At 46.8% G+C, this 24,903-nt stretch overlaps 1 protein-coding gene across 2 annotated transcripts in view; it reads left to right on the top strand.

The window, feature by feature from the left end:
• The window catches only part of PRKCSH (PRKCSH beta subunit of glucosidase II), a 176,777-nt gene that overhangs the window by 143,661 nt on the left and 8,213 nt on the right, over positions 1-24,903 (top strand). For both annotated transcript variants that reach the window (XM_069604226.1, XM_069604227.1), the window contains 2 exons: positions 19,594-19,668; positions 20,565-20,664. In XM_069604226.1, the coding sequence (XP_069460327.1) occupies positions 19,594-19,668; positions 20,565-20,664 (175 nt within the window). The remainder of the gene's footprint in view (positions 1-19,593; positions 19,669-20,564; positions 20,665-24,903) is intronic.

The following is a 24,903-nucleotide window of genomic DNA, read 5'->3' as shown; positions in this document are numbered from 1 at the left end:
ATCTTCTCTGGGGTCAAGTACTGTTTCCCAGAACAGTGGAGTGAAATTGACTTCACTTAGCCCTGTACATTTCTAGACCCAGCACACCCTATCTTACAATAGAGTGCTGGAGGGGTTACTTAGTATCCCCTATGTCTAGTTCATGTAACGATCAAATGTTACCCTTTCCTCTCAGAATGGCTGGTGGCAGTGGTTTTGCAACGAACTACTATGAATTTTCCCGACCGTGAACTATTCGTAGCTCCGGTAACGTTGAATCGCGGGAGCCATGTTTTTCAAGATGCCGCCCAGCCATTGTTGCTAAAAACAGGTCCCGGTCTTCTTTTTTTGCCATTTGTTTGTGGAAAGGTCCTTCTAGAGTTTTTCTCTGCGCGCCAAACCAGGTTTGGTCTCTTTCTTAATTCGCCGTTTGCGGGCTTCAGGAGTGAAGACCGCCTCTGGCTCCAGAGTGTCTGGGGTAGGCAGGAAGTGTGGGAGGTGCCCGAAACGCCCTTTGCTTAGTCTCCTAGGAAACCCAAATGCACTCTGTGCTGATTGGCTGACTGACTGTCCGGCAAGGACAGCCACCCTGCTGGGTGAGTGGCAGCTAGGCTGGAATGAATGGGAGAGAACTGAATTAAAGGTGAGTCTCTTGGCTTGGAAGGCAGAGTCAACCACTGGAACGAAGGAACAGAAGAAGAGCTTTAAGAGGACGGCTGCTTCAACTCCTGGAGCGTCGGTTTGCCCGGTTTAGCCCTGCTGTAGGTCCGAATCGCCAAAGTCGCATCGACAGAGAAGCCCTGCTAAGAACGACTTATCCCTTTGAGTTGGTAGGACCAATCGACTCCCAAGTAAGCCACCTGGACACTTATCTCGGAGCTGGTTGCATTTCCTCAGAGTGCTGCAGGAAACCTATAGAGCCAGTGAGAGGGACTCCAGCTTGTGTGTGTTACTTGTAAGCTGGAGAAAAGCGTTTGGAAGATCTTCCAGAATCCCACGATGCTGGACCGACCAAGCCTGACCCCCTTTCCCCCCACCCCAACTCCCTCAGCTGATTGTGGGACCTCTGAAGCAAGGACAGTCCACCTTGACAGCCAGGACCAGCGTTGTTACCAGTGTGGTAGCTGAAACGCGAAACAGCCACTAAAATTGAAGTTTGCCAGTTGCAAGCTTTGTCCAGTCCCAGTGCAGACATCCTCCCTCTTGTCCCCACGACTGAGGCCCAGGAACACCGAGATCTGCAGGAACTGCTAGGAACAGAAGTAATCAGCTACATCTTTTTCTTCATTGTAAGGTACTGTAAAACAAGATGGAGAGAACTTGCCTCTCACTGTGAAAGTGCTTGAAACCTTTGCAACTCACAGGCCTAATCAGCCTGTAACCCAACATATGATTCTTCTTTTTACAAACTACTTTCAAGAAGTTGTGCAGAGACCTTTCCGTTTAACCACCAGAACTGGTTTATCCTATCCAAGACTTTAGCCCATTGATTTTGGCCTAGCCTATTGAATTGAAATGAATTGAATTGACTCTTCTGGTGAACTCAGTGTTTGCACTGTCTAAGAATAATTGTAGTCTTTCATGTTCTGATAACTTTTGCCTTTTACTTACTTTTTAAAGAGTGTACAGTATTGAAGTATATTTGTGTATTACTATATGATTGCCTCCTTCTAATGAGTGTTTTATAATTGAACTGATAAATTATTAATTTTTATAGAAGAAACCTTGAGTGTATTTGAATACCTTTAACTGTGAATCTTTGTGTATCTCCACTACTGCTCACATTTCACCTCTTGAGATAAGCCTGGCTGCTCAACACGCTACCAAAACTGTGTAGTACAGACTTATACCATAGGTTAGGTTGCCTATACCTGTAGTCATAGTTGTGTGTAGTGTTTCCAGAGGGTACTGCATACAAACTTTGCCTAACACCGTGTCCGTCGCTGCTGCACAGGAAAGAATCCTACTGCATTTTCTTCAACCACCCTAACGTACTGTGGGGCTCAAGGTAAAACCTCAAGCCGAATAGTCACTCCAGTGTAACTGGAGTGCGATGCCAGGTGTATGGGTATCCACCGAACCTATCTCAAGAGAACTGTCTTACTATCGCCAGGGCCATAATTGGATCCAGACTGGACCACTGTAATGCCCTTCTATAGGAACCTCAGGAAAAAATCTGGCTAAACTACAACTAGCTCAAAACAATGCCCTTAGGGCCGCTATAGGGCTATCACATAGGGAGCATATCTCAGGGCTCATGAGGCAGGTCCACTGGCTACTAGTCAAGGAAAGGATCATTTTCAAAACCCTTGCCTTGACACACGACTGTCTCCACGACCTTGCCCCCCCGCCTCTCTACCTGGTCCAAAGAATTTCCAAGCCCCTTGCTACCAGGCCAGCCAGAACGCCATACTCTAACATGATATCTGTTCCTAAAATACGTAAAGCGCGTGCTGGTGGCAGTAGCTTCCCAACCTTAGCTGTTACCCACTGGAACGCCCTCCCTCCACACATTAGGCTCATTGAATCTCATGCGGCCTTTCGCAAGGCCATCAAATCTAGGCTCTTTGTTTAATTCTGTATGTATCCATTCTGTATCCACCTATGCGGCTGCAACGTTGTAACCTGTACTGCATCCACCTCTGTAACTATAACCATGTAACGTGCAAGAAGTCTCCCTCTGTGGGTGGCATTCGTGTAACCCAGAAACAAGCCTTCTTACGCTCCCCTTATAGCACCTCAATGCCCGCGTGCTGCAGTGCGCTCTACAAAACCAAATAAATAAATACCCCCTGTCCAGGTTTAACAGCTTGTGCGCTTTTAGGGAGTCCTTTGCAGGGTCCTTAATAATTGTTATCCTACTAAAGCATTTTATTTCAGTAATTAAAGTGCTGCTGCATGAGACACTTGCTCCCATCCTACACTGACTTTGATGAATTTTTGACTAGTTAGGGATTGGACGGCTAAAGCATTAGGAGTCTTTAAAAGTGTTGCTAAGAAGTAGATCACTGCTATTCGTGTTGAATACCCCTACTTTTCCTTCCAACAGACTTTCTCTGAGTTTGTTAATGAATGAAGCTCATTTCACTGTAACAAATGCGTGTGCGCGCCACTACTATTAAACAGTGGAACTGTAATTGCAATAATTTTCTTTAACAATTGTAACCGCAAGCAACTACTATTAAAGCAGTCGCCTATGAAAAGTATTGTTGATATTTCCTACGTGTTGGCTAGTCTAAAATAGTGTGTACCTACCTTGCCTTGTGCATATAAAAAGTATATTTTATTATAACTTTCTCTGTTGGTAAGCTTATTGACTGTATATCTGCATGGAGACCGTGCGGAGTCCTGCGATGTGTCCTGTCTACCGATTGTCCTGGGTGGCTGGACCGTTAGTGCTGTGTAGTGAAATAACAGCAAAACGACCAGGAAAATCGTCAGATGCGATCAGGTCTAGACCAGAGGGCCTGCAGACCGAGCTACGAGCCTACAGAGTGAAGTGTGAGATCCCTGTCTGAAGACTGCAAAATAAACTAGTGAGGGAGGATCACCTGGATTGGGGGGGGGGTCCTTGGGGAGTACAAGTGTGACACTGATGGGTGTAACACAGTATTCCCCCTTCTTGTTCTACCTTTGTCCCATCCTATGCCATAGGATACTCTAACACTCTACCCCTCCCCCCACCCCTTTTCCGACACTAACACTTTCGCACACCGCTAGAGACGACGGACAAACATCAAGGCCATTTACCTGACATTTCCCAATGACAGGGTCAGGCAATTAATCTGAATTGCACACACCTGGCGGCCCTTTCCCTTCCCCACAGGGATAAAAGGTGGAGCACGAGAGCACAATACGAGCAAGGCAGACTGCACAATGAGAGGGCTAACTAAGCACGGCAGTTCAAGAGGAGAAAGACGGCACGAATCGAGAGGATACCAAGAATAGAAGTGACCTTGCCCTTTTGACAGAGGCCAGTGAAACCTCCAGAGAAGGAATCGTAATACAGCCAACAATAGCCAGCGTGTGTTGCAGCAGATGTGTCGAGGGGAGAGCTGATAAAGATGCCTTACTGTGTTGAACGAAAGTAGCAAGCGGCTGATTAAAGAAAGTACAAAGAACTATTGATAGGCAAGGGGAATGCCAGCATAGCAGATTCAAGCGCGTGGGTGCTCACTTAAACTCTGGGCGAGTACCCTGTTGTTGACTACTGTAACCAGAAGGCCTTGGGAGAAAGGCGAGAAGGATGTCAATGTGGTCATACAGGGGTCTAGTAAAATCCTCTGTAAAGTCGAAACCCTTTGACTGGCAAATGATTGTGAAAAGTAAGGGAAACTAATCCCTCATCGTGAAGTTGGCAAGAGTGAACCAGTCCGAGGGATGCCGACCTGGGACGACGTCTGAAGTCCCGATTAACAGTGTGTTGACAAGCGTGAATCCAGCTGAGGGTTGTCCACAGTGAACTGTTTAAAAAGACACTGAGATTTGGGAATGTTACAGATGAATATTGTGTAGAAAGCCATAGTGAACCCGGTTGAGGGAGGCTAACAATCGAGAGGGATCTGAGCCCGACCGACAGGGAACGCACCCAGGGGTGAAGAACTATCACCCAAACGCAAGTGAAGATAATCAAAGAACAACTTTAGAACCCGTATTGACTTTATCTATAAATATTTAGAGAGCCTGTCAGACGCTCAGAAACGAGAAGCTTGATTATTGAGGGGCCTGATACTGATTGAAAACTTCTTGTAGATCTGAGTCCGAATGAGGGGGATCCAGGGTGTTAAGGCATCACCCAACCTGCAAGCTTAAAGGAACTTGGAACTTTTGTTTGTTATTTTGTTGACGACATCAGGTCCTTGGAGGCAAGAGACTTTCTTTAGTTGTAGAGAAAGAAACTTAACCACCGAAGGCTCTGACGAGCTGAGAACGGAACTGTTAGCTCGTGCTGGGAAAGCTTAAGAGTATGCTGTGCTCCAACTTAACTTGAGGTCAAAACATGGGGAAGGGAGACCCAACTGCTGCATCCTGATTTATCATTTGTGAACACTATCCCACACCCTTTATTTGTATTTAGTGTAAGGATTGGCAATAGGTTTTTCTTATTATAGGCCCTTTTATTTGACAAGACGCTACTAGGACTGCCTTATTATGATTTGATGGTCGTAGCATGCTCCCATCTTCGATTTAGGCTTAGATTAGGCATTTTTCCAACCCGCATATGCAGTTTAATAAACACACTTCAACTGTTATCACTTGTGTCTGTCTTTACTGTTTCCACCATGAGTTTCTTGCATCTGACACTGTGAACGATGCAGTCAGCACTCCACCGCGCAGAATGGCAGGTAAGGCAGGTAAGCCAGCAGGAGTAACTGGAACTGTACCATCAGTGTGGCTTGAAGTGGGACGTCTCGCAGCACCCGTTATGACGTCCACTCAAGCCTTGGTGTCTGTTCCTCGCCCTCAGTGGGAAAACAATACTCCCCAATCCCCCTCTACCCTCCTCAATCCCCTCTCGCGCCCGACATGCACTCGGATAATGAAATTACTCTGATGGGAACCAGCTCTAACGATGAAGGGAGTTACGGGTTAACAACCTCAACAGGGGAATACAACTTGGCCCATATTGTTACGCTCACCTGGTCTCTGCGGAGGTGTTGGGGCACGGTTGCAGCCCTCCCTGAACTTGAATCACCCCCTTCAGGCCTCTCCCTCAGTAGAAAACCTGTGAGCGGTGGTAAGTGGTGATTCTGCTCCTGCATGGAGATAACAGTGTGTGAGTGCACCACGTGGAGATAAGTGTGTGAGTGCACCAATCTGTGATTGTTGTACCTCTCGAACCCTTCATCCCAAAGTATGGTTTCTGTGAGCATACGCCGGCCCATAAAGCTCACCTGTGAATTATGGAAGATGAGCTCTCCGTCCTGCTACTTCTGGCAGGGGTGCGTCAAATGGGATCTAGTTCCTCCACTGATCCCTGATAAGTATTAGTCCAGTCCAGCTGCGACTATGCTTCTCCTTATGATTGGTAAGTCTTTCTTGAGCTCTTGTGATGCTGTTCGTTCTGTGTCTTTTATATGTTGCTCTTATTTATGCCCGCAATGTCTCTTCTCTTTTCTTCCCTTAAATGGAAATGCTGCCTCAATGCAGCGTTGAGATGCGATACACTAATGCAATTTTCGACAGCCGGTAAGTGATGGTTTAAGGAAAGCGCGAATTATGGTGAAGCCATGTTTTTTCGATGTCTAACCTTGTCTTCTGTTTTTCCTTGCAGGTGCTGCTGTCGACGATGGAGCGTGTCATGCTGCGGTGCCAAGATGAAGATTTCTGCGTTCCGGAAAGTGTAAAGATGACCACTTGGTTCGCCGAAGAGATGTACAGGTAAGAACAGCTTCCCCCAGTTGGTAAGTATGCTGGCAGGAAGCAGGATGTCCAGGAAGCAGGATCTTCAAAGGTAGGTTTGACCTCAGGCGACGGTGAGCGTTGCGCTGCTTGCAAGTGCAGAATAGTGCGAAGCGTCTGTCTTGAGGATCGGGGCAGCTTGTATAGTTGAGATCATGGGCACGCCCATTAGGGCCGGTTTACCAGCCACACCCTACCACTCCTAGAGAGTGAGCATGTGCGAAGGCAGTCCATTACCAGCCACACCCAAGAATACACTTGGGGCTGCTTAATGGATGGAACGTTCAAGGTTAATGCATCTGAAGTGCTATGTCCATAATAAAAGCTTTTTGGTGTTAAATGGATGTTCTTGTTTACTTTTGTTCATGAGAGTGGCCCCTTTGGTTCCAGGACAGTGTCCACCCAAGGCCTCCTGTGCATGCGAGCCCTGCATGCTTGTGCCACTGACTTCATGACCATGACACATATAAGGCAAAATGAAGAGATGGAGAGCCAGAGCTGCCTCTCTTCGGAAGTAACTGCCACACCAGCAGCCATCCGAGCATCACCCTCGGAGGCGGTCATCTGGAAATCAAAACAGAACCTCAATTCATGCACAGCGATAAGTGCCCATAGTCTCGGCACACAAGACTGCTCCGTGGAATACTGGGACGTAGACTCACTTCATGCCGTAGTTTTATCATTTACAGCCCCCTGTGTTAGGGAGAATTCTCAGAAATGTGCTAATTCCCTTCTACCTTAGAGATCCCCAGCACTTTTGCTGGACTTTAGGACTTTTATTTGTTAACCTGGAGAGAGTGAGACCCTTTTTCCCACACTCGTATTTTTGTGAGATTCTTTTGACTTTGGAGTCTGACAAACTCCATAGGCATCATCTTTACATTGCGACACACAGCACCTTCAGTGCAGTGGCACAGGGAAGTCTCTTAGATTTCCCAAAAGTTTAAATACCTTCTCTTGGTAAAACTACTCTTTCCAAGAGCAGTGACGTGAAATTGACTTTACTGACATTTGTAACTTTCTAGACCCAGCACACACTATCTTACAATAGGGTGCTGGTGGGGTTACTTAGTATTCCCTTAGTCTAGTTTCTCATTTAACATTTTTATGTTACCCTCTCTACATTTAATGGCTGGTGGCACTGGTTTACTTTTTACTACCATTGTGTATATTTACTGCAGGCTGCGTTCGAAGCTGCAGTAAGGCACCCATGGGAGCCCATTTTGTCAAAATGGCCGGTTTTCTTTTTTTGCCATTTCTTGTTGGAGAGGTCCTTCTTGAGATTTACTCTGCACGCCAAACCAGGTTTGTTCCCTTTGTTTGTTTTGTCTTTGGCAGGATTCACTAGTGAAGCCTGCCTCTGACTCCAGAGTGTTTGGCAGGGGCAGGAAGTGAGGGAGGTGTCTGAAACTCCCTGTGCTTAATCCCCTTGGTTACAGGAATGCACCCAAAGGCGATTGGCCGACTGGCTGTTCTTGGTGAAGCCACCCTTCTGTGTGATTGACAGCTAGACTGGAATGAATGGGAGAAACCTGCATAAAAGGCGAGGCGGTTTGGCTTGGAAGGCAGAGTCAACCATTGGACGAAGGAATCTGAAGAACTTGGAAGAGACGCCTGCTGCAACTCCTGGATCATTGGTTTGCCCGATCAAGCCCTGCTGCTGTGCAGAAGCTCCGAATTCGCCTTACCTAGAGAAGCCCTGCAAGGACGACTTCTCCCCTTGGGTTGGTGAGACCAATCAACACCAAGTGAACTCGTCTGGACATCCTCTCGGAGCTGGCTGTACTTCTGCTGCTGGAACCAAAGTGCCAGGGAAATGAACATCAGATTGAGTGCATCGCTTTTTAGTCGGCCCGAGCTTGTGGCAGATCCTCTGGACTCCCAGGAAGCAGGACTGACCAAGCATGAGCCACCTTAAGAGTGCTGGACCCCAGATGCGAGGAAAGTCCATAGTGGTAGCCGAGAACCGCAGTGGTGCTGTTTTCTGACACGTGAGGAGCTGAAACTGCAAAGTGCCGCTGAATTGAAGCTTGCCCTGTGCTGCTGCTGACCTTCCTATTGCAGTGCAGGAGTCCCCAGATGTCCTCCCTTTTGTCCCCACGACCGAGGCCCAGGAACAGGATCTGCAGAGCTGTACAGGAAAAGAAGCCAGCTGGAACCATTTCTTTTAACCAAAGGTACTGTCAAACTAAGGCGACTTACCTCTTGTTGAGTAACCTTACTTGTTCTCAGTTGAGACTTGTCTTGGTTGCTTGCAGCTTTGCCCCTCACAAGCATCCCAGCTTGTTGCCCTACATTTATTCTACTTTTTCTTCACAAGACTTCTAAAACATTGTGAAAGACTTTTACTTACCTGCAAAAAGAGCTTCAATACACCTAGAGTCTTGTTCAATTAACATTGGCTGGCCTGGCTCCCATGCATGACTCTTCTTACCTCTGACTTTGTGTTTTACCTTTCCTCCAGGAAAGGGTTAATTTACTTGGCATTGGGTGTTCAAAAGTACTTACCGGCTTCAGAATATTTGTGTGACCTCTTGTCTTATTCTTAATCCCTTTGCTTTGACACCAATCTCAGTATTGCTCTAAATGTACCAGTGATATATTAATGTCCATGGTGTCCTAGTTATTTATCACCTCCGGGTATAGGAATCATCTGTGTGCTATCCCAAACGGTTACTTGCTGATTTAAAGAAACTAAGAGTTTTTTTTTTTTTTTTTTTAAGTGTATTGTGTTATATGTTGCCCCTTCCGAAAAAGGCTTATGTTAGGCACGATTGTATGAAGTACCCTTTGGGTGCACTACACCAACCCTGACCTCCTGGCAATAGGAACCCAACGTTTGGTATAAGTCTGTACTACAGGGGTTGTTAGCGTGTTGAGCAGCCAGGCTTATCTAAAAAGGGGTCAATGTGAGCTGTAGGGGAGTTACAGAGATTCACAGTGACAAGTATTCAAATAAACATTTACATACGAGGTTTCTTGAATAAACAATTATACATTTTTTTTATCAGTCAGTTAGAATAAGCCATGCTCCCTTCTGAATAAGCCTTTTCAGAAGGGAGCAATATAAAAGCAACACAAATGCACTCCAAAACTACACACTCTTAGTTTCTAAATCAGTAAAGCCCCTTTTGGGATGGCCCAGAGTTACAACCTACACCCTCAAGTGACTTCAATAGCTAGGGTGATGGGGACATTAATATCTTACTGTAGCATTTAGAAGCATGTTAGTAGTTGGCCAAAGGAAAAGGTTATTTAGAACACCCAAGAGATCACAAATCTTCTTAAGCAGGCAAATACTTCTGGGTCCCCTAAGCAGAGTCATTCAGTGTAAACGGTTAAGCCAAAGTCAATGGGCAAAAGTCTTATATGAGCTGAAGCACTTCTGGTAGGTAAGTAGAAAAAGTCTTTGCACAATGTTTTAGAAGTCTTTGAAGAAAAGAAGACTCAATGTAGGGCCACAAGCTCTTTAGACTTGAGTAGTAAAAAATGCAAGCAACTCTACAATAAGAGGTATGTTCTCTCAGACTTTACAGTACCTTTTAGAATGAAGAAACAGTGCAGCAGGTTCTGAGGCATTTAAACTACTTTGAAGGAGGAGCAAAATGGCATTCAGAGCATTGGAGGTAGGAGCAAAAAGGCAAGTTAATAAAACGCAAAGTAGAGTTATTCTTAAACAGTGCAAATAGTTTGAGTTCACCAGAGGAGTTGATCCAGTGCAATAGGTATACCAAAGTCAATGGCCTATAGTCTTGTATCAGTAAAAATGGTTCTGGTAGTTAAACAGAAAAGTGTTTGTCAGGATTCTCAGAAGTAGTTCATAGAAGAAAGCTTTATATGTCGGGTCACAAGCTGACTAGATCTGCAAGTTCAAGTTTCACGCACTTTTGCAGTGAGAGGTAAGTTCTCTCGATCGGGTTTTCACAGTACCTTAGATTAAAGAAAAAGATGCAGCTGAAGACTTCTGTTCCTGGCAGTTCCTGCAAATCTCGCTGTTCCTGAGCCTCAGTCGTGGGGATAAGAGCGAGGACGTTGGGGGACTCCTGCACTGCACAGGGACTGGTCACAAAGCTACCAAATCTTCGATTCCGGTAGCTGTAGTCAAGCACACTAACTGGTGTCCTCCTCCCTGGCTATTCGGTTTCCTGCAGCACTCTGGGGAAAATACAACCAGCTCCGAGAATAGTATTCTGATAATGATATCCAGGTGGCTTCAGTTGATTGGTCCCACCAACTCAAAGGGAGAAGTCGTCCTTGAAGGGCTTCTCTGTCGAGATGATGAACTTGGTGATTCGGACCTGCAGCAGGGCTTCACCGGGCAAACCAACGGTCCAGGAGTTTCAGCGGCCGTCCTCTTCCAGCTAGTCTTCGGTTCGACTCTGCCTTCCAAGCCAAGAGACTTGCCCTTTATTTAGTTTTCTCCCTTTCGTTCCAGCCTAGCTGCCACTCGCCAAGCAAGGTGGCTGACCTTGCCGGACAGTCAGCCAGCCAATCACGCTAGAGTGCATTTGGGTCTCCTAGGAGAATAGGCACAGGGAGTTTCGGGCACCTCCCTCACTTCGTGCCCACCCCAGACACTCGAGCGCCAGAGGCAGTCTTCTGTCCTGAAGCCCGCCAAAGGCGTAGGAACAAAGTGACCACACCTAGTTTGGCGCGCAGAGACAAACTCTAGGAGAACCTTTCCAAAAAGAAATGGCAAAAAAAGAAGCCTGGGACACGTTTAAACTAAGGAGGCTCAGACTCCATCTTGAAAACATGGCTCCCGCGATTTAACACTACCGGTGTTCGGGAAAAATCATGGTGGTTCGTTGTAAAACAACTGCCACCAGCCATTTCGAGAGGAAAGGGTAGCATTGGACTGCTACATGAGTTTCTAGACATTGGGGATACTAGGTAACCCATCCAGCACTAGGTCTAGGAATTTAAAAAGACTAGTAAAGTCAATTTAACTTTACTTTCTCTAGGAAATGGTAGTTTATCCCAGAGAAGGGATTTAAACCTTGGGACAGCCTAAAAGGCTTCCCTGTGTCACTGCACTGAGGGTGCAGTGTGACACATATGAAAAGATCATGCCTATATAGTTGTCTAAAACGCCATAATCAAAGAACACAAGATTAAAACACACATCCAAATACATGAGTGGGGAAAAAAGGGTCGCACACTCTCAAGGTAAAAAAAATCAAGTCCTCAAAATCCAGCAAAGTTGGTGAGGGTCTCTAAGGTGAAGGGAATTAGCACATTTATGAGAATTCTCCCTAACACAGATGATTCCTGTTCCTGTGCAGCTCTGCAGATATCACTGTCTTGTCCTCAGTCGTGGGGACAAGAGGGAGGACTTCTGGGGACTCCTGCACTGCAATGGTACGGTCACCTCACGCAACCGGCAATCTTCAAACAAGTGGTACTTCGGTGTTTCAGCTCCTTGCGACTACCGCAAAAAGCAACACTGCGGTTCCTGGCTGTTGAGATTGACTTTCCTTGCTTCTGGGTCCTGCACTCTGTTGAGGGGGCTCAGGCTCAGTCAGTCCTGCTTCCTGGGAGTCTGGAGAATCTTCCTGGAGCCCTTGGCCAACTTAAAAGCAACACACACGATCTGGTGTTCCTCTCCCTGGCTCTTCAGTTTCCAGCAGGAACTCTGTGAAAATTCAACCAGCTCGGAATGGGTGTCCAGGTGGCTTACTTTGGAGTTGATTGGTCCCACCAACTCAAAGGGAGAAGTCGTCCTTGCAGGGGCTTCTCTGTCTATCCGAATTTGGAGTTTCAGCACAGCAGCAGGGCTTCATCGGGCAAACCAACGGTCCAGGAGTTGCAGCAGGCATCCTCTTCATGTTCTACTTTGGTTCCTTCATCCAGTGGTCGACTCTGCCTTCCAAGCCAAGAGCCTTGCCTTTTATTCAGTTCTCTCCCATTCATTCCAGCCCAGCTGTCAGTCACCCAGCTGGGTGGCTGTCCTTGCTGGACAGTCAGCCGGCCAATCACCACAGGGTGCATTTGGGTCTCCTAGGAGACTAAGCACAGGGAGTTTTGGGCACCTCCCACACTTCATGCCCCCGCCAGACACCCCGGAGCCAGAGGCGGGCTTCACTTGTGAATCCGCCAAAGGTAAAGCGAAAAAAGGGACCACACCAGGTTTAGCGCGCGCATAGTAAATCTCAAGAAGGACCTTTCCACAAAGAAATGGCGAAATGCAGCCCGCGGTAAATGCACACCACAGCAGTTAAAAGTAAACCACTGCCACCAGCCATTCAGTGAGAAGCTAGACAAAGGAGATACTAAGTAACCCCTCCAGCACCCTATTGTAAGATAGCGTGTGCTGTGTCTAGAAAGTTACAAATATAAGTAAAGTCAATTTCACTTTACTGCTCTGCGAAACAGTAGTTTATCCCAGAGAAGGTATTTAAAGCTTTTGGAAATCTGGAAGACTTCCCTGTGCCACTGCACTGAAGGTGCTGTGTGACAATATGTAAAAAAGAGGATGCCTATGTGGTTTTTCAGGGTCCATAACCAAAAGGCACACAAAGTTCAGAAATCACATTAAAAAACCCATGGGAGAGTGGGGAAAAAGGGTTGCACTCTCTCCAGGGTAAAAAAATCAAGTCCTCAAAATCCAGCAAAGTTGCTGGGGGTCTCTAAGGTGGAGGGAATTGGCACATTTCTGAGAATTCTCCCTAACTGCTTATTCAACTGACTGTTAAATTAATTGTTTAATCAAGAAACCTTGAGTGTAAAAGTTTATTTGGATACTTGTCACTGTAGACCTCTGTATAAGAACACTACTGCTGATATTGATCCCTCTTGACATAAGCCTGCATGCTAAACCACACTACCAACCTGTGTAGTGCAGACTTATACCAAAGGTTAGGTTCCTACTGCCAGGAGGTCAAGGTTGCTGTAGTCTCCCAAAGGGTACTGCACACAATCTTGCCCAACAGCCAGATAAAGAGACAGGAGCAGAAATAAGCCATGATGTGCTTGACGAATTTCAACAAGAAGCGGATTGATGCAGGTTAGTAGAAAACCGGGAGATCTGGCGGCCAGTGGAAGAGGCCTCTATCAAATCCCTCGGACGCAGAACCTCTAAATCTAGCTTCCCAGATAATCCGATATTGGGACCAGTAAACGTGCAGATTACCACCCCTCTGTTAAAATGGAAATGGGTGGTCCTGCCAAACAAGCAGAAGGGCATAGCCGCTCCCGCACATGCAAAGTGCCTGACGAAACACACTAAGAGCTTGCATTTTAATATTAAAAATGGTGCGAATAGCCCTGTTCGAACTCCGACGAGCGAGCTAATGGACTTCGAGCTGTTGCAGGGCTTAAGGGGAGTGGATGGTCATTCTTTAGCCCCAGTACAACCATCTGTGTGACTCGCTCCTTATCATGAGGGGTCTATGGAGAGATGTCGACGGGCTCAAAATAGACCCAGACTAACATCAAACACATCACAAATCGAAGACCAAGAGCTATAATTCATCGACACCAATACTGATTGTGTGGGGAAAGAAGAAACAGAGTACAATAAGAAGACTCAAAGCTCTGTGGAACCGGCGATGCAAAAGTCTGAAGATCCTTGCAGCGCTGCTCAACACGCTACCAAAACTGTGTAGTACAAGCTTATACCAAAGTTTGGGTTTCCTATACCTGTAGCCAGAGTTGTGTGTAGTGGTCCCAGAGGGTACTGCATACAAACTTTGCTTAACAGTGGTTGACTCGAACCAGTACCGTTCTGACCTAAGAAAGCTGCTAAAAGACTGCCTGAATTACGTGCCATCATCCTGCACCAGCACATTCGTTGACTTTATTCACAATACTTTTTTTTGTGCATTCCTTTATTGAAGCTAGTGCTACTCTGGTCCCTTTCAGATAGTTTGGCTTGATTGTTCAGCAACATCTAATGCCATGGGAAGCATAATGAAGGGCTGTTTGCCTTGGTTTGGCAAGGTTCCTCCACACCTTAAACACTGGGCTGGGATGTTGTTTTCTATCAGTCAGAATGTTTGTTTGTTTATTATTTGTAATGCGCGTCATACCCAGGGGTAACAGTGCGCAGCAGATACAAGAATATGCAAGACTTGGTTACACACAGGATTATACAATGGTATACACCACAAATTATACATAGAGTAATACAAGACTTATGTACACATCAATATACATAATGCAGGCAAGGGGGGTTAATTACAAGGAGACAAGTTTTCAGCATAATATACAGAAGACCAAAGCGAGAGATACAGAGTAAAGGCTAGTGGCAGGCTAGCGTGGTCATATGGGTAGGTCTCATTGCTAGGTTAGGAGAGTTGGTTGTTAGTTTTTAGCCATATGGTAGTGTTAGCTCTGAATTTGTGTTAAGTTTGGTTCAGTCTTACGCTAGGAGGCAGGTTGTTCCATAGTTTAGAGGCTTTCACCGGGAAGCTGTTGCCTGTTGCTGTGGCCCGTTTTAAGTTGGGTACGACAAGACGGTCTTTGTTGACAGATCTGGTGGGTCTGGAGGATGTGTACTTGTGGAATCTCTCTATTAGGTAAATGGGAGCAGCACTATTGAGGGATTTATAGGTCAGAGATAGAGTTTTTAGGAGTACTTTCTCGTGAGTTGAAAGCCAGTTGTTTTGTCGACTGATCTGGGAGATGTGATCTTTTCGGGACATTCCTAGTGCCGCTCTCGGGGCATTGTTTTGGAGGATTTGGATGCGTTTGATAATGGCTTTGAGTGATCCTAGGTAGAGTGCATTACAGTAGTCCAGGCGTGAGAGGATGAGAGCTCTGGCCAAAGTAATGCAGCTGTTATCTGAGAGGAATTGTTTACCTGTGCGTATCAGTTTGCACGTGTAGGCTGTAGACGATGCAAGGGAGTTAACCTGTTTTGTGAATGATAATTGAGAGTCAAGGTAGAAGCCGAGTGTTTTAACCTCATGCTCTACTTTTATGATGTTGCCATCAATTATGAAAGATGAGTACTTGGGTCCTAGTTTATGTAAATTGGAATGGGTGCCAAGGATGATGAGTTCCGTTTTATCATCATTCAGGCATAGGCCATGAGTGGCCATCCATGCCTGGATGATGATATACACTCTATTCACCAAGGCCAAATCCTTTTCATAATCCCCAGAAAGCGGGAGGAGGATCTGTGTATCATCTGCATAGTTAGTGTAGGTGATACCAAGATGATCCAGATCATCGAAAAGGGTCTTAGTGAAGATGTTAGAGTGTTGGTGAGACACAGGATCCCTGAGACACACCGCAGGTAATGGGTATGGGGTCAGCGGCCGCTAATGACGAGAAGACCCTCATTGTTCTGCCATTTAAGAAGGATCTAATCCAGGTGATGGCTTGATGGGAGAAGTGTGCTGCTGTGTTAAGGTGGTTACATAAGATGGAATGGTCGACAAGATCGAAGGCAGCTGAGAGATCTAGGAGGAGGAGTAGTGCTGCTTTCCCCTTGTCTCTCAGCTCGTCAATTTGTGTCTTTAGATCAAAGAGGGCAGTTTCCGTGCCATGCTGGGGGCGGAATCCAGATTGTCTAGCTCCTAACAGGTGATGTTGTTCCATATGTTTTTGAATTTGAGTATAAACTACCTTGTCCAAGATTTTTAGGAGAAAAGGCACTGTGGTGATGGGCCTATAGTTGGTGGGTATGGATGGGTCGAGAGTGTTTTTTTTTAGCAGAGGGAGTACCCATGACTGTTATCCAGATTGTCTAGCTCCTAACAGGTGATGTTGTTCCAGATGTTTTTGAATTTGAGTATAAGCTACCTTGTCCAAGATTTTTAGGAGAAAAGGCACTGTGGTGATGGGCCTATAGTTGGTGGGTATGGATGGGTCGAGAGTGTTTTTTTTTAGCAGAGGCAGTACCCATGACTGTTTCAGGTTGGTAGGAATAATGCCGGTGGTGAAGGATGCGTTAATGAGTTTGGTGATGAAAGGCGATAAGTCGCGGGCTGCATCCTTGATAAGTTGGGCCGGACATAGATCCCCTTGACAGTTTGACGGTTTGAGGGATATAATTATTCTTTCCACTTCAATAATGGAGACCTTGGTGAAGTTGAATAGCGTGGCATCGCCTCTACTGGTTTTGCCTGTGGAATTGGAGGCAGGAGGGATCAGGTAGGCTAATTCGTTTGCGGGAGATTTTGTTTTGAAGAGTGGCTATTTTGTTAGGGCGAATTGGATGTCCTCACACCATTTTTTGTCTTTTATGCAAGTATCAGGTGGTGCTATTGGGGTCTCTACTTCTTTAAGAATTGTGAACAATTCCTTTATGTTGGACTTGGCATTAGCTATGCGTGTGTCAAAGGAAGTGCGTTTTGCAAGGTACATTTCTTTTTTGTATAGTGTGGACAGTTTAGCAAGTTTGCGTTTGTTGGCTTCAGATGGATGTTTGCTCCAAATGGCCTCGCATTTTCTTTTTTGTTGTCGTAGGCCTTTTAGGAATGGTGTGACCCAATTATTCAAATTAGTTTTTTGTTTGCTTGGTCTTAGTTTCGCTGGGGCAATCTGGTTCAGGGAGGTCGTCATGATATTATTAAATTCTTCTACTAAGCTCTCAGGGTCTGAGTTATCATGAAGAGAGTTAAGAGTGGGGAGTAGTATTGGTAGGATCCTGTCCGCAGTAATGTTTTTTTTTTGTTTCTGGTTAGGGTGGGAGGCGCCCTGATGGCCACAGGGGGTGGAGGCTTGTTGGTCGAAAGCAGGAAGGACACTAGATGGTGGTCAGTCCAAGCTAGAGGCGAGATGGAGAGGATGTTAGCCTGACAGTTATAGTCTGCAACCCAATCAAGGATCCTGCCTTTCTCATGGGTAGCAGTGTTACTTCTTTGGGTGAATTCCAGGTCTGACAGGGTGTTGGCTACAGTTGTGGCAAGCTTGTCTGAGTGGTCATTAAAACCCATGTTCAAGTCTCCAAGAAGAAGTACTTGTGAGGTACTTTTAAGGTTATTAGTTAAAATGGAGTTAATATCATCCATGAATGTTCCAGGAGGGCCAGGTGGGCGGTATATTAGGTGGATATTTAAGGTCTGGTCATTGGACAGGGGAACTTTAACTGAGAGTGATTCACAGGAAAGGAGGTTAGACTGGGTAGCCAGTCTCATGTTAAGGCCGCATCTATAGATAAAGGCGATACCTCCGCCTCTTGCATTTTGTCTGTCCTGTCTTAGGATGGAAAATCCCTCTGGGACTGCTGGCATGATCATAGGGCCAGCCGCGGGGTGTAGCCATGTTTCGGTGATGGCGAGAAAGTCTAGATCCTCATTCACGATCAGATCGGCTACATCGGTGGCATGTGCTACCAAAGATCTGGCGTTGATTAAGGCACCTTTTATTTGTAGACTCGTAGACTTGAGTCGTGGGCCGAGGAGAATGTGAAGTTTTAGGTTTACTGTGTTTTATTAACCATTTTTTGGAGGGATTGGGGCTGCGCAGAGGTGCCGAGGGCAAGCTCTGGGTCCTGGAGGCATATGATATACTAAGCGACCTAGCAGGAGGCTCATATATCTTAGCTAGTCTGGCTCTAAGGCGTAGATTTGTCAGTAGTTGGACATGGCTTGCAAGGTAGGAGATTTAAGACGTCTGTTGGGCAGGAGAGGGGCGCGGTAATTGCGTAGGGTGAGGTGGTAGGTGTTGTAGGTGGCATTATCTTATTAGTGGTGATGAATACCATGATGTGGAGTGTGATGGTTAGGGCAAGGGGTGTCGAGAGAATGTCTGGTTAATAGTAGATGGGGGCATGCTGATGCTGATACCGTCAGGTCAGGTGGTCTGTATGAGACAAGGTGATAGTATGGTTTGGTGATCTAGGCAGGTGTAGTACGTTATCTCAATGTTGAGGTCTGGAGCTTTTGGGTTCAGTAAACAATAGTCATAATCAATATTATACTTGAAATTGAACGAATAGCGATATATGTACCAATATGCAATAGGCACAGTTGGCCTATTGGCAAGCTCCTAGGAACAGGGGTAACAGTGCCGGCTACTAGGCAAGGCAACTAAGGTAAGAAACAGTATAAGTATGCAATGATGCCGCTAAAATCGAGAGTTTGCCATCCACCGTACGGGATAGTCTTTAAGCATGTCCTATGCAGTAGAGAAATATGCACCATAGATAGAGGCAAGTCGTGCAGTGCAAGCAGCAGTGGGCATTTAAACTAAGGTCGTACGGTGCCTGGGTCACAGGTGTGCATTACAATCTTGACGAACTGTAGGATCAGGTCGGGCAAAGGGTACACAGTTAATGCTGAGCAGCTAGTGTAAGAGTAGCTACTGGACACAAGGCAAGGAGAGTACCATGGACAATCGTAACAAGATAGACTGCTCGGAGGATAGTATTGAGAATGCAGTGCTAGTCCCGGTGAGATGGGGACATGAGTTAGTGTGGGCATTCGGTAAGCGTGAGGGTAGATTATACAACTAGTTGATGTACAGGTTGACACTTCACGATATCAGTCTTACCGATCTAGAGTTAAAACAGAGTATTCCAGTAGCAGAGGGCCATGTGTGATTATACTTTGCAGTCCAGTGACACATTACTTGGTTGAAATAGTCACAGAGCAATGTCCGGCGCCGTGGCGCAGGTGCGGACAGGGGCAGACAGGAAGGGGCCTTAGTCGGAGTGGCCATTGGGAGAGGAGGGCCGGCTTCCGCCTCCGTATTGCCTCGTTCCCTAAGGCTGTACGGCAGAGAGGTTGCTAGGCAACCAAAATAAGCAAAAGCTCCTCGTGGATGGCGGCGGCCATTTTAGATGCAGCAACGTTGTTGCTGCGTTGTGGATCTTGTCTCGGGGGGCGGTGGGTGCTCGTGGGAGGTCGCCTGGGCACTTGGGGTCGTGCTGTTATGAAGATATGCCTCGAGGGGATAGTGGCATCAGACAGGCACCTTGCAGCCTGGGTTCACGGGTGCCATACAGGCAAGCTGCTCCGGCAGCGTCGCTCCTTAGCAGGAGGGAGAGGCAGTGCTACTGCATGTAGCAGGGCTCCTGCCCTAGTACTAAATGAGTGAGTGGGTAGTTGTATTTAACACAGGGTGGAGCTCAAAACAGAAGGGCAGAACAAACATTGGGCTGCGGGGGCTACTGGGAGAGCACAACCTATGGAAATTGAGGGGCTGGAAGTGGGCAGTTTGGTATTCCGTATCTGCTTTCAGGTCCTCAGTCCAATAATCCTGTGACAAGTGTGCTTTGTTCGTCACTAACTATCACTACACACCCTTTGTTCCCTGCAGATACGTGTATCGGCTTTGCCCATTCAACCGAGTCTCTCAGAAGCCCAAAAATGGAGGATCTGAAACCAATCTAGGGTAAATCGATTTTATGTGTTGGTTGTGGTAGGTGCTTGTCATCTTTCCTTTTACACGTTGATTTCCTTGTTTTAATTTCCGGTGGGCTGGGATGTCTGCAGTCTGTCTTTTGATCATTGCTGTGGTATTTTGAGTCCTAGTCCTGACCTTAGGGTCAGTTATTACACCCTTTTGCACAACCATTTGAGCCTTAATGTACTAGTAGAAACCGCGTGGGCCACCTCCTGCCTGTATCATGTAGCTCGTTATGCACTGGGCTATTCACGTTTATGAAAGCTGGTACATGAATACCAGGACTCAGTTATGAGATAGACAAATGAGAACTCATGCTTGAACGTTTTTTTCCCTCTTCTTTTAACAGTGCTTTTCGATTGACACAGCAAAACAATTTGGGGACCTGCTAATTACCACCCATGCTATTTGGGAATTAAGGTCACAGGGCGGGATGTTGCCCTGTTTTTTACAGTGTCAGACATTTTAGCACCTTTTTTCTGCCTGTAGGCAAGTGCCAGCACTTTGAGAACTCCCTGGGAACAGGTGTAATGGCACAGCATAAAGGGACACTATAATGGACGACATTGTGTCCCAGATAAAGGTCCCAAACCCTATCATGCTTTTCACCCCTCAAAAGCCCCTTCTCCTTGTGTTTTCAATGTAGATCCTTGTGCCCCACGTTACCCGTTATTTCAAGATGAACAATGCAACAGCCTTGAAGTTGTTTGTGCTGTAGTCCTACGTCCCAGCACCTTCACTGTACCATTAGGGTGTTCCAGTAGGTTTGTTCCTTGTGCAATTTTTAAATCCTTCTCCACCCGAAGCTTTACTCTGGGAAGAGGCTTGCTCGACGTGCAAGCCACTTCCTTCTAAACAACTAAATCTCCCTCTTTTCTCCTCAGCACCTGGGGTTTCTGGGCAGGCCCAGAGGATGACAAATTCAGCGTTATGAAGTATGAACATGGGACTGGCTGCTGGCAGGGACCAAGCCGATCGACAAATGTACGTAATCTAGGCACTGCATGTGAGCTCTGTGGGGTTCATGGGACATATAGTTGGGCTCTTATTGCAACACTGGGGTAAGGCATATGGACACATCTTGATAAAAATTCACAGCACAAGATGGTATAGGGTGGTGAGGGTGGCTACAAACTAAAGTGGCAGGGGAAAAGTCACATCTTAGTCTCATCTAAAATGTTATGACTCTTTCTGGGATGGTCAGATAACTGTTTGCAATGTTTTTCCCTATGCAAGGGCGAAAGGCTGGACTCTTGGGGTGCTCAACCTGGCTGTGTGTCTCTGAGTGACAGACCCTTCTCTGCTGGTGCATATTTTAACTCAAGTTGTGCATCTAGAAGCTATTGTTGGAGCCACCCTCTGTTCTTTGCCTTCTGCTCTGTCAGTGCCTTTTTCTGGCAGGAATGGCTTATGAGAGCAGCGTTAAGTCTTTTTGTCAAGTCTCTCCTGCTCTGTGGGTGTGTCAGCTGCGGTTGAATTGACTCATTCTTTCCAGTCCCCCTTCCCGTCAGGTGGATGCATTTCAAAAAGCTATAATCTGACAGCCTTTGCTCTGCTCTCTTGATCTCGTCCCCACGTGGCATTCTCACATTCTAATGGATTGTGTCCTCCTACAGTTTCCTCATCTTAGATATTTATTGTCCTGCTTTGCTGCTCTCAAACTTTTTTCCCAGCAGGGGGGCATTGTGTGCACCGGCGTTGATGGCCGTCGAGTCGTCTCCATGACCAGAAGTGACATTGATGTGGGTACAAAAAGCGTGCTAAACATCCCATTATCTTTTTTTTCCAGATGCCTAGCACTACTCGTGACCTTTGCTTCAGAAATCCTCTGATACACTGTTTTCTCAAAATCGTTTTGAGTGTTCTAGTAAACTTTACAACTTGTCTACTCCAAAACCCTCCAGTTTAAAAAAGTGATGTTATTGTGGCGCATAAATGTCTCTTACCGATCCTCAGTTTGTCTTTGGTGCCTAGGTACCAAATGCATTTTGTCAGATTGTGGTTTGTGTCCTGGTTCGATTTATCTTAGAAGTCTCCAAGTACGACACCATCGAAGACCCGACGAAAAGATCTCTGCAGCTGATAAAACACCTGAGAGGGAGAAAAAACGGTCAAAAAAACTGTAAGATCCCACCCGAGCAGCCACTCCCCTCCTTCCTTGTCCAAGAAGAGAAGAAGGCTTTTGTCGACTGACTCCTCCCCAGAAAAAGAGGTGTGGTTCTAATCTAAAACCGCCTCGGCAGAAATTTGGGATGAGTTTTGCATCAAGATGATGGAGGCCCATTCTCTCTTCCACTGGGAAGACCTCAGAGCCCACCGCCCGACAAGGGCAGCAGGGACTTGACTCACCAACCACCTTGTGGGCCTAAGAGCCAGAGACCAGTGAAATCCTTCATCTGACTGTTGGCACTATTGGCGCAATCAGCGTTTGACATTCCCTCGGCTCCTCAACTTCACAGCCTTAACGGTCAAGGATCCCTCGAGTAGATTCATCCCAAAATTGACTAGGTATTTGATTTTCTTTTTCAGGACATTTTTGATGAGGATTACGACCAGGTTCCTTTCGGGCTTGAGCCATAGGAGTTCAAGGACTAGGAAAAGAGGTTGTCTGGCTTAGCTTTGGCCATGCATGACACAGGTGGCCTGGCTGGACTGAGGTGGAATCCCACAAGGAGATCCTAGAGCCCATACAAATGTGCTATAAAGGAAAATTATGGCTAATCCCCCCGCCCCCCCAACCTGGTGACATAACAGAATGTGACTTTGCTGACATTCTGGACAAGAGCACCCGTTTTACCATTACATAATGCCATCATAAATCCTCTTAAGAGCTATGCATGACTCCCTGCTCGGGGCTAGCAGTCCACCAGGATGTTGCCAAGAAGTACATACCAGCCCATTCTCACCCAGAGTTCCTAACCAGACATCTGGATCATGAGTCTGTTCTTACAGGCTGCAACTGTGAGCAATAAGGCAGGCGCCTATCCATTTTTGCCCCCTGACAGGGATGACCTGCATTACAGCGCTTTGGTGAAAAGGGTTTTTGCCGCTGGCAGTATGGCACTTAAAGCACACACAGCCTTTGGTCTCTGATAGATGAGGTAGCCAAACACATCCCATAGGGTGAAATGAGGAACAGTTTCCTCAGCCTAGTGAAGGTTGGCAAGGAAGCAATTCACCAATCCCTCCAGTCAGGACTCGACAAAGCAGATTTGTGTGGGGAGATCTATGGCAGCAAGTTCTGTCATGCTAAGATTCACCTGGCTGAGGTAACCTGAATTTGCGCAGGATGTCCAGGTGAAGTTGCTTGACATGCCCTTTGACGGCTCACATCTTTTTGGCCAAACCATGGGTGGGTGTCACTTGACCTACAGGATACTTACTTCCATGTGCTGATCCGTCAAAAGCACAGGGAAGTGCCTGAGGTTCATCATAGGCAACACTCCCTACCAGGTTCGAGTTCTGAATTTCGGGCTCACCTCTGCCCGAGGGTCTTCACCAAGTTGTTGGCGGTAGTGGCAGCCAGTCTTGGGATCCAAGTCTTTCCCTACCTGTATAATTGATTAATCAGAGCATGGTCCCTGAATCAAGCCCTAGATCATCTCAATTGCACCCGACAACGTCTCCACAATCTTGGCTATTCCTTGGATTCTCCCTCTGGCAAGGGTTTCCCTCCCTCAGATAGGGCTTTACACATCCTCTGTCATCCCTACGCCGGCCTACTCCTCCTTTGAATGCCTGGTCTGCAGGCTCTCTATCTCTCCTGGCTTGTCTTTAACTGTGGCCACCATCTACAGGCCACCTGGCCAGGTCACCCTCTTCCTCTCTGAATGGGCCAACCTCTCCTTCTCTCCTTGCCTCTACTTCTCAACTTCTCCTCCTTGGAGATCTCAATATCCACGTAGATGCTTCTAATCCCTCCTCTGGGCTTTTCCGCAACCTTTGTGACACTCTCGTTCCATTCTGCCCTCTGGGCTGACACACTCTGCTGGACATACATTGGATGTTCTCATCCCCCTCTCTAACCCTCTCACCACGCCTCTCTCTTGGACTGACCACTTACTACTCTCCTCTCATCCGAAACCTGTATCCCTCGGGTAAAGCCCCTCCCTCCCCCCCAACACTGCCACCTACCTTCTCGGCCATTCCGCCCATGAAGCGTGTGCCAGTGAATGCCTATGCCTGTACTTTCTCTGCTCCTACTCCTGTGGCTGACTCACACCCTGATACAGCATTTTCTAATCTGCATCTTACTATTTCCAACACCATGGACATCCTTGCCCCAGTCATGAGAATACGGCGGACACCTACCTCCAAGTGCAACGCCTGGTATGATTCTGACCTCGCCGCCCTGAAAAGCGGAGGACTTTGGGGGCATCCTCTGACAAACTGGTCTGCCGCCTGCTCCAAAGGTAATGGACTCTGTCCTGTCCAGGAAGAGAGCACACATTCAAGCCTGCGTCTCTGCGGCCTCTAACAACACGGCCAAGCTCTTTAAAATCTTCAAGGAACTGGCCAATCCTATTGCAGTCTCTACCTCTCATGTTCCCTTCTAGGCCCTCTGTACGGGTCTGGCCTCTCACTTCTCTGCTAAAACCTCGGACACCCTGTCCTCTATCTCCTCTTCCTCTCTCTGCCCTCCTTTGCCCATCTCTCCCTCTCCTCCTTTCTCCTCTCTGATAACACCTGATGAGGTTTCTAGACAAGTCTGATCTATGAAGATGTTGCCCAAACAGGTGCTCCCCTGCTCCTCAAAAACCACCAAGGACCAAATTGACACCCTCGCTTCAGCCTTGGCCGATTTCTGTAATCACTCTTTCGCCACTGGAAATTTCCCCTCTCCCCTTAAGCACTCCCTTGTAAACCACCCTCCTCAAGAAGTAGCCTGCCGCTCCTACCTGCCCAGCAAACTATCATCCAATCTCCATCACTCCTTTCCTGGGCAAACTCTTGGAAAAGCTGGCCATCTCCCAGCTTACTCTGCACACTGAATCTGTTGGTCGTCTCCATGACGATCAGTCTGGCTTCAGAGCTGCCAAAGGCACGGAAACTGCTCTCCTGAACACCCATGAAGATCCGCTCTCTAAACTTGATTCCAGCATTCCTTCTGTCCTCATTCTCCTTTATCTTTCCTCTGCTTTCGACAGTCAACTACGGCATCCTTTTTTTTTTTATTTAAATTTTTGACGGCAGAGGTTCACAACAGTACATACAATGGGACAA

This window comes from Ambystoma mexicanum, chromosome 3q, assembly GCF_040938575.1.
Source record: "Ambystoma mexicanum isolate Mex_15411 chromosome 3q, UKY_AmexF1_1, whole genome shotgun sequence".
NCBI lineage: Eukaryota > Metazoa > Chordata > Amphibia > Caudata > Ambystomatidae > Ambystoma > Ambystoma mexicanum.
The sequence above is the reverse complement of the archived record's forward strand: the minus strand, read 5'-3'. Positions and strand labels throughout refer to the sequence as shown.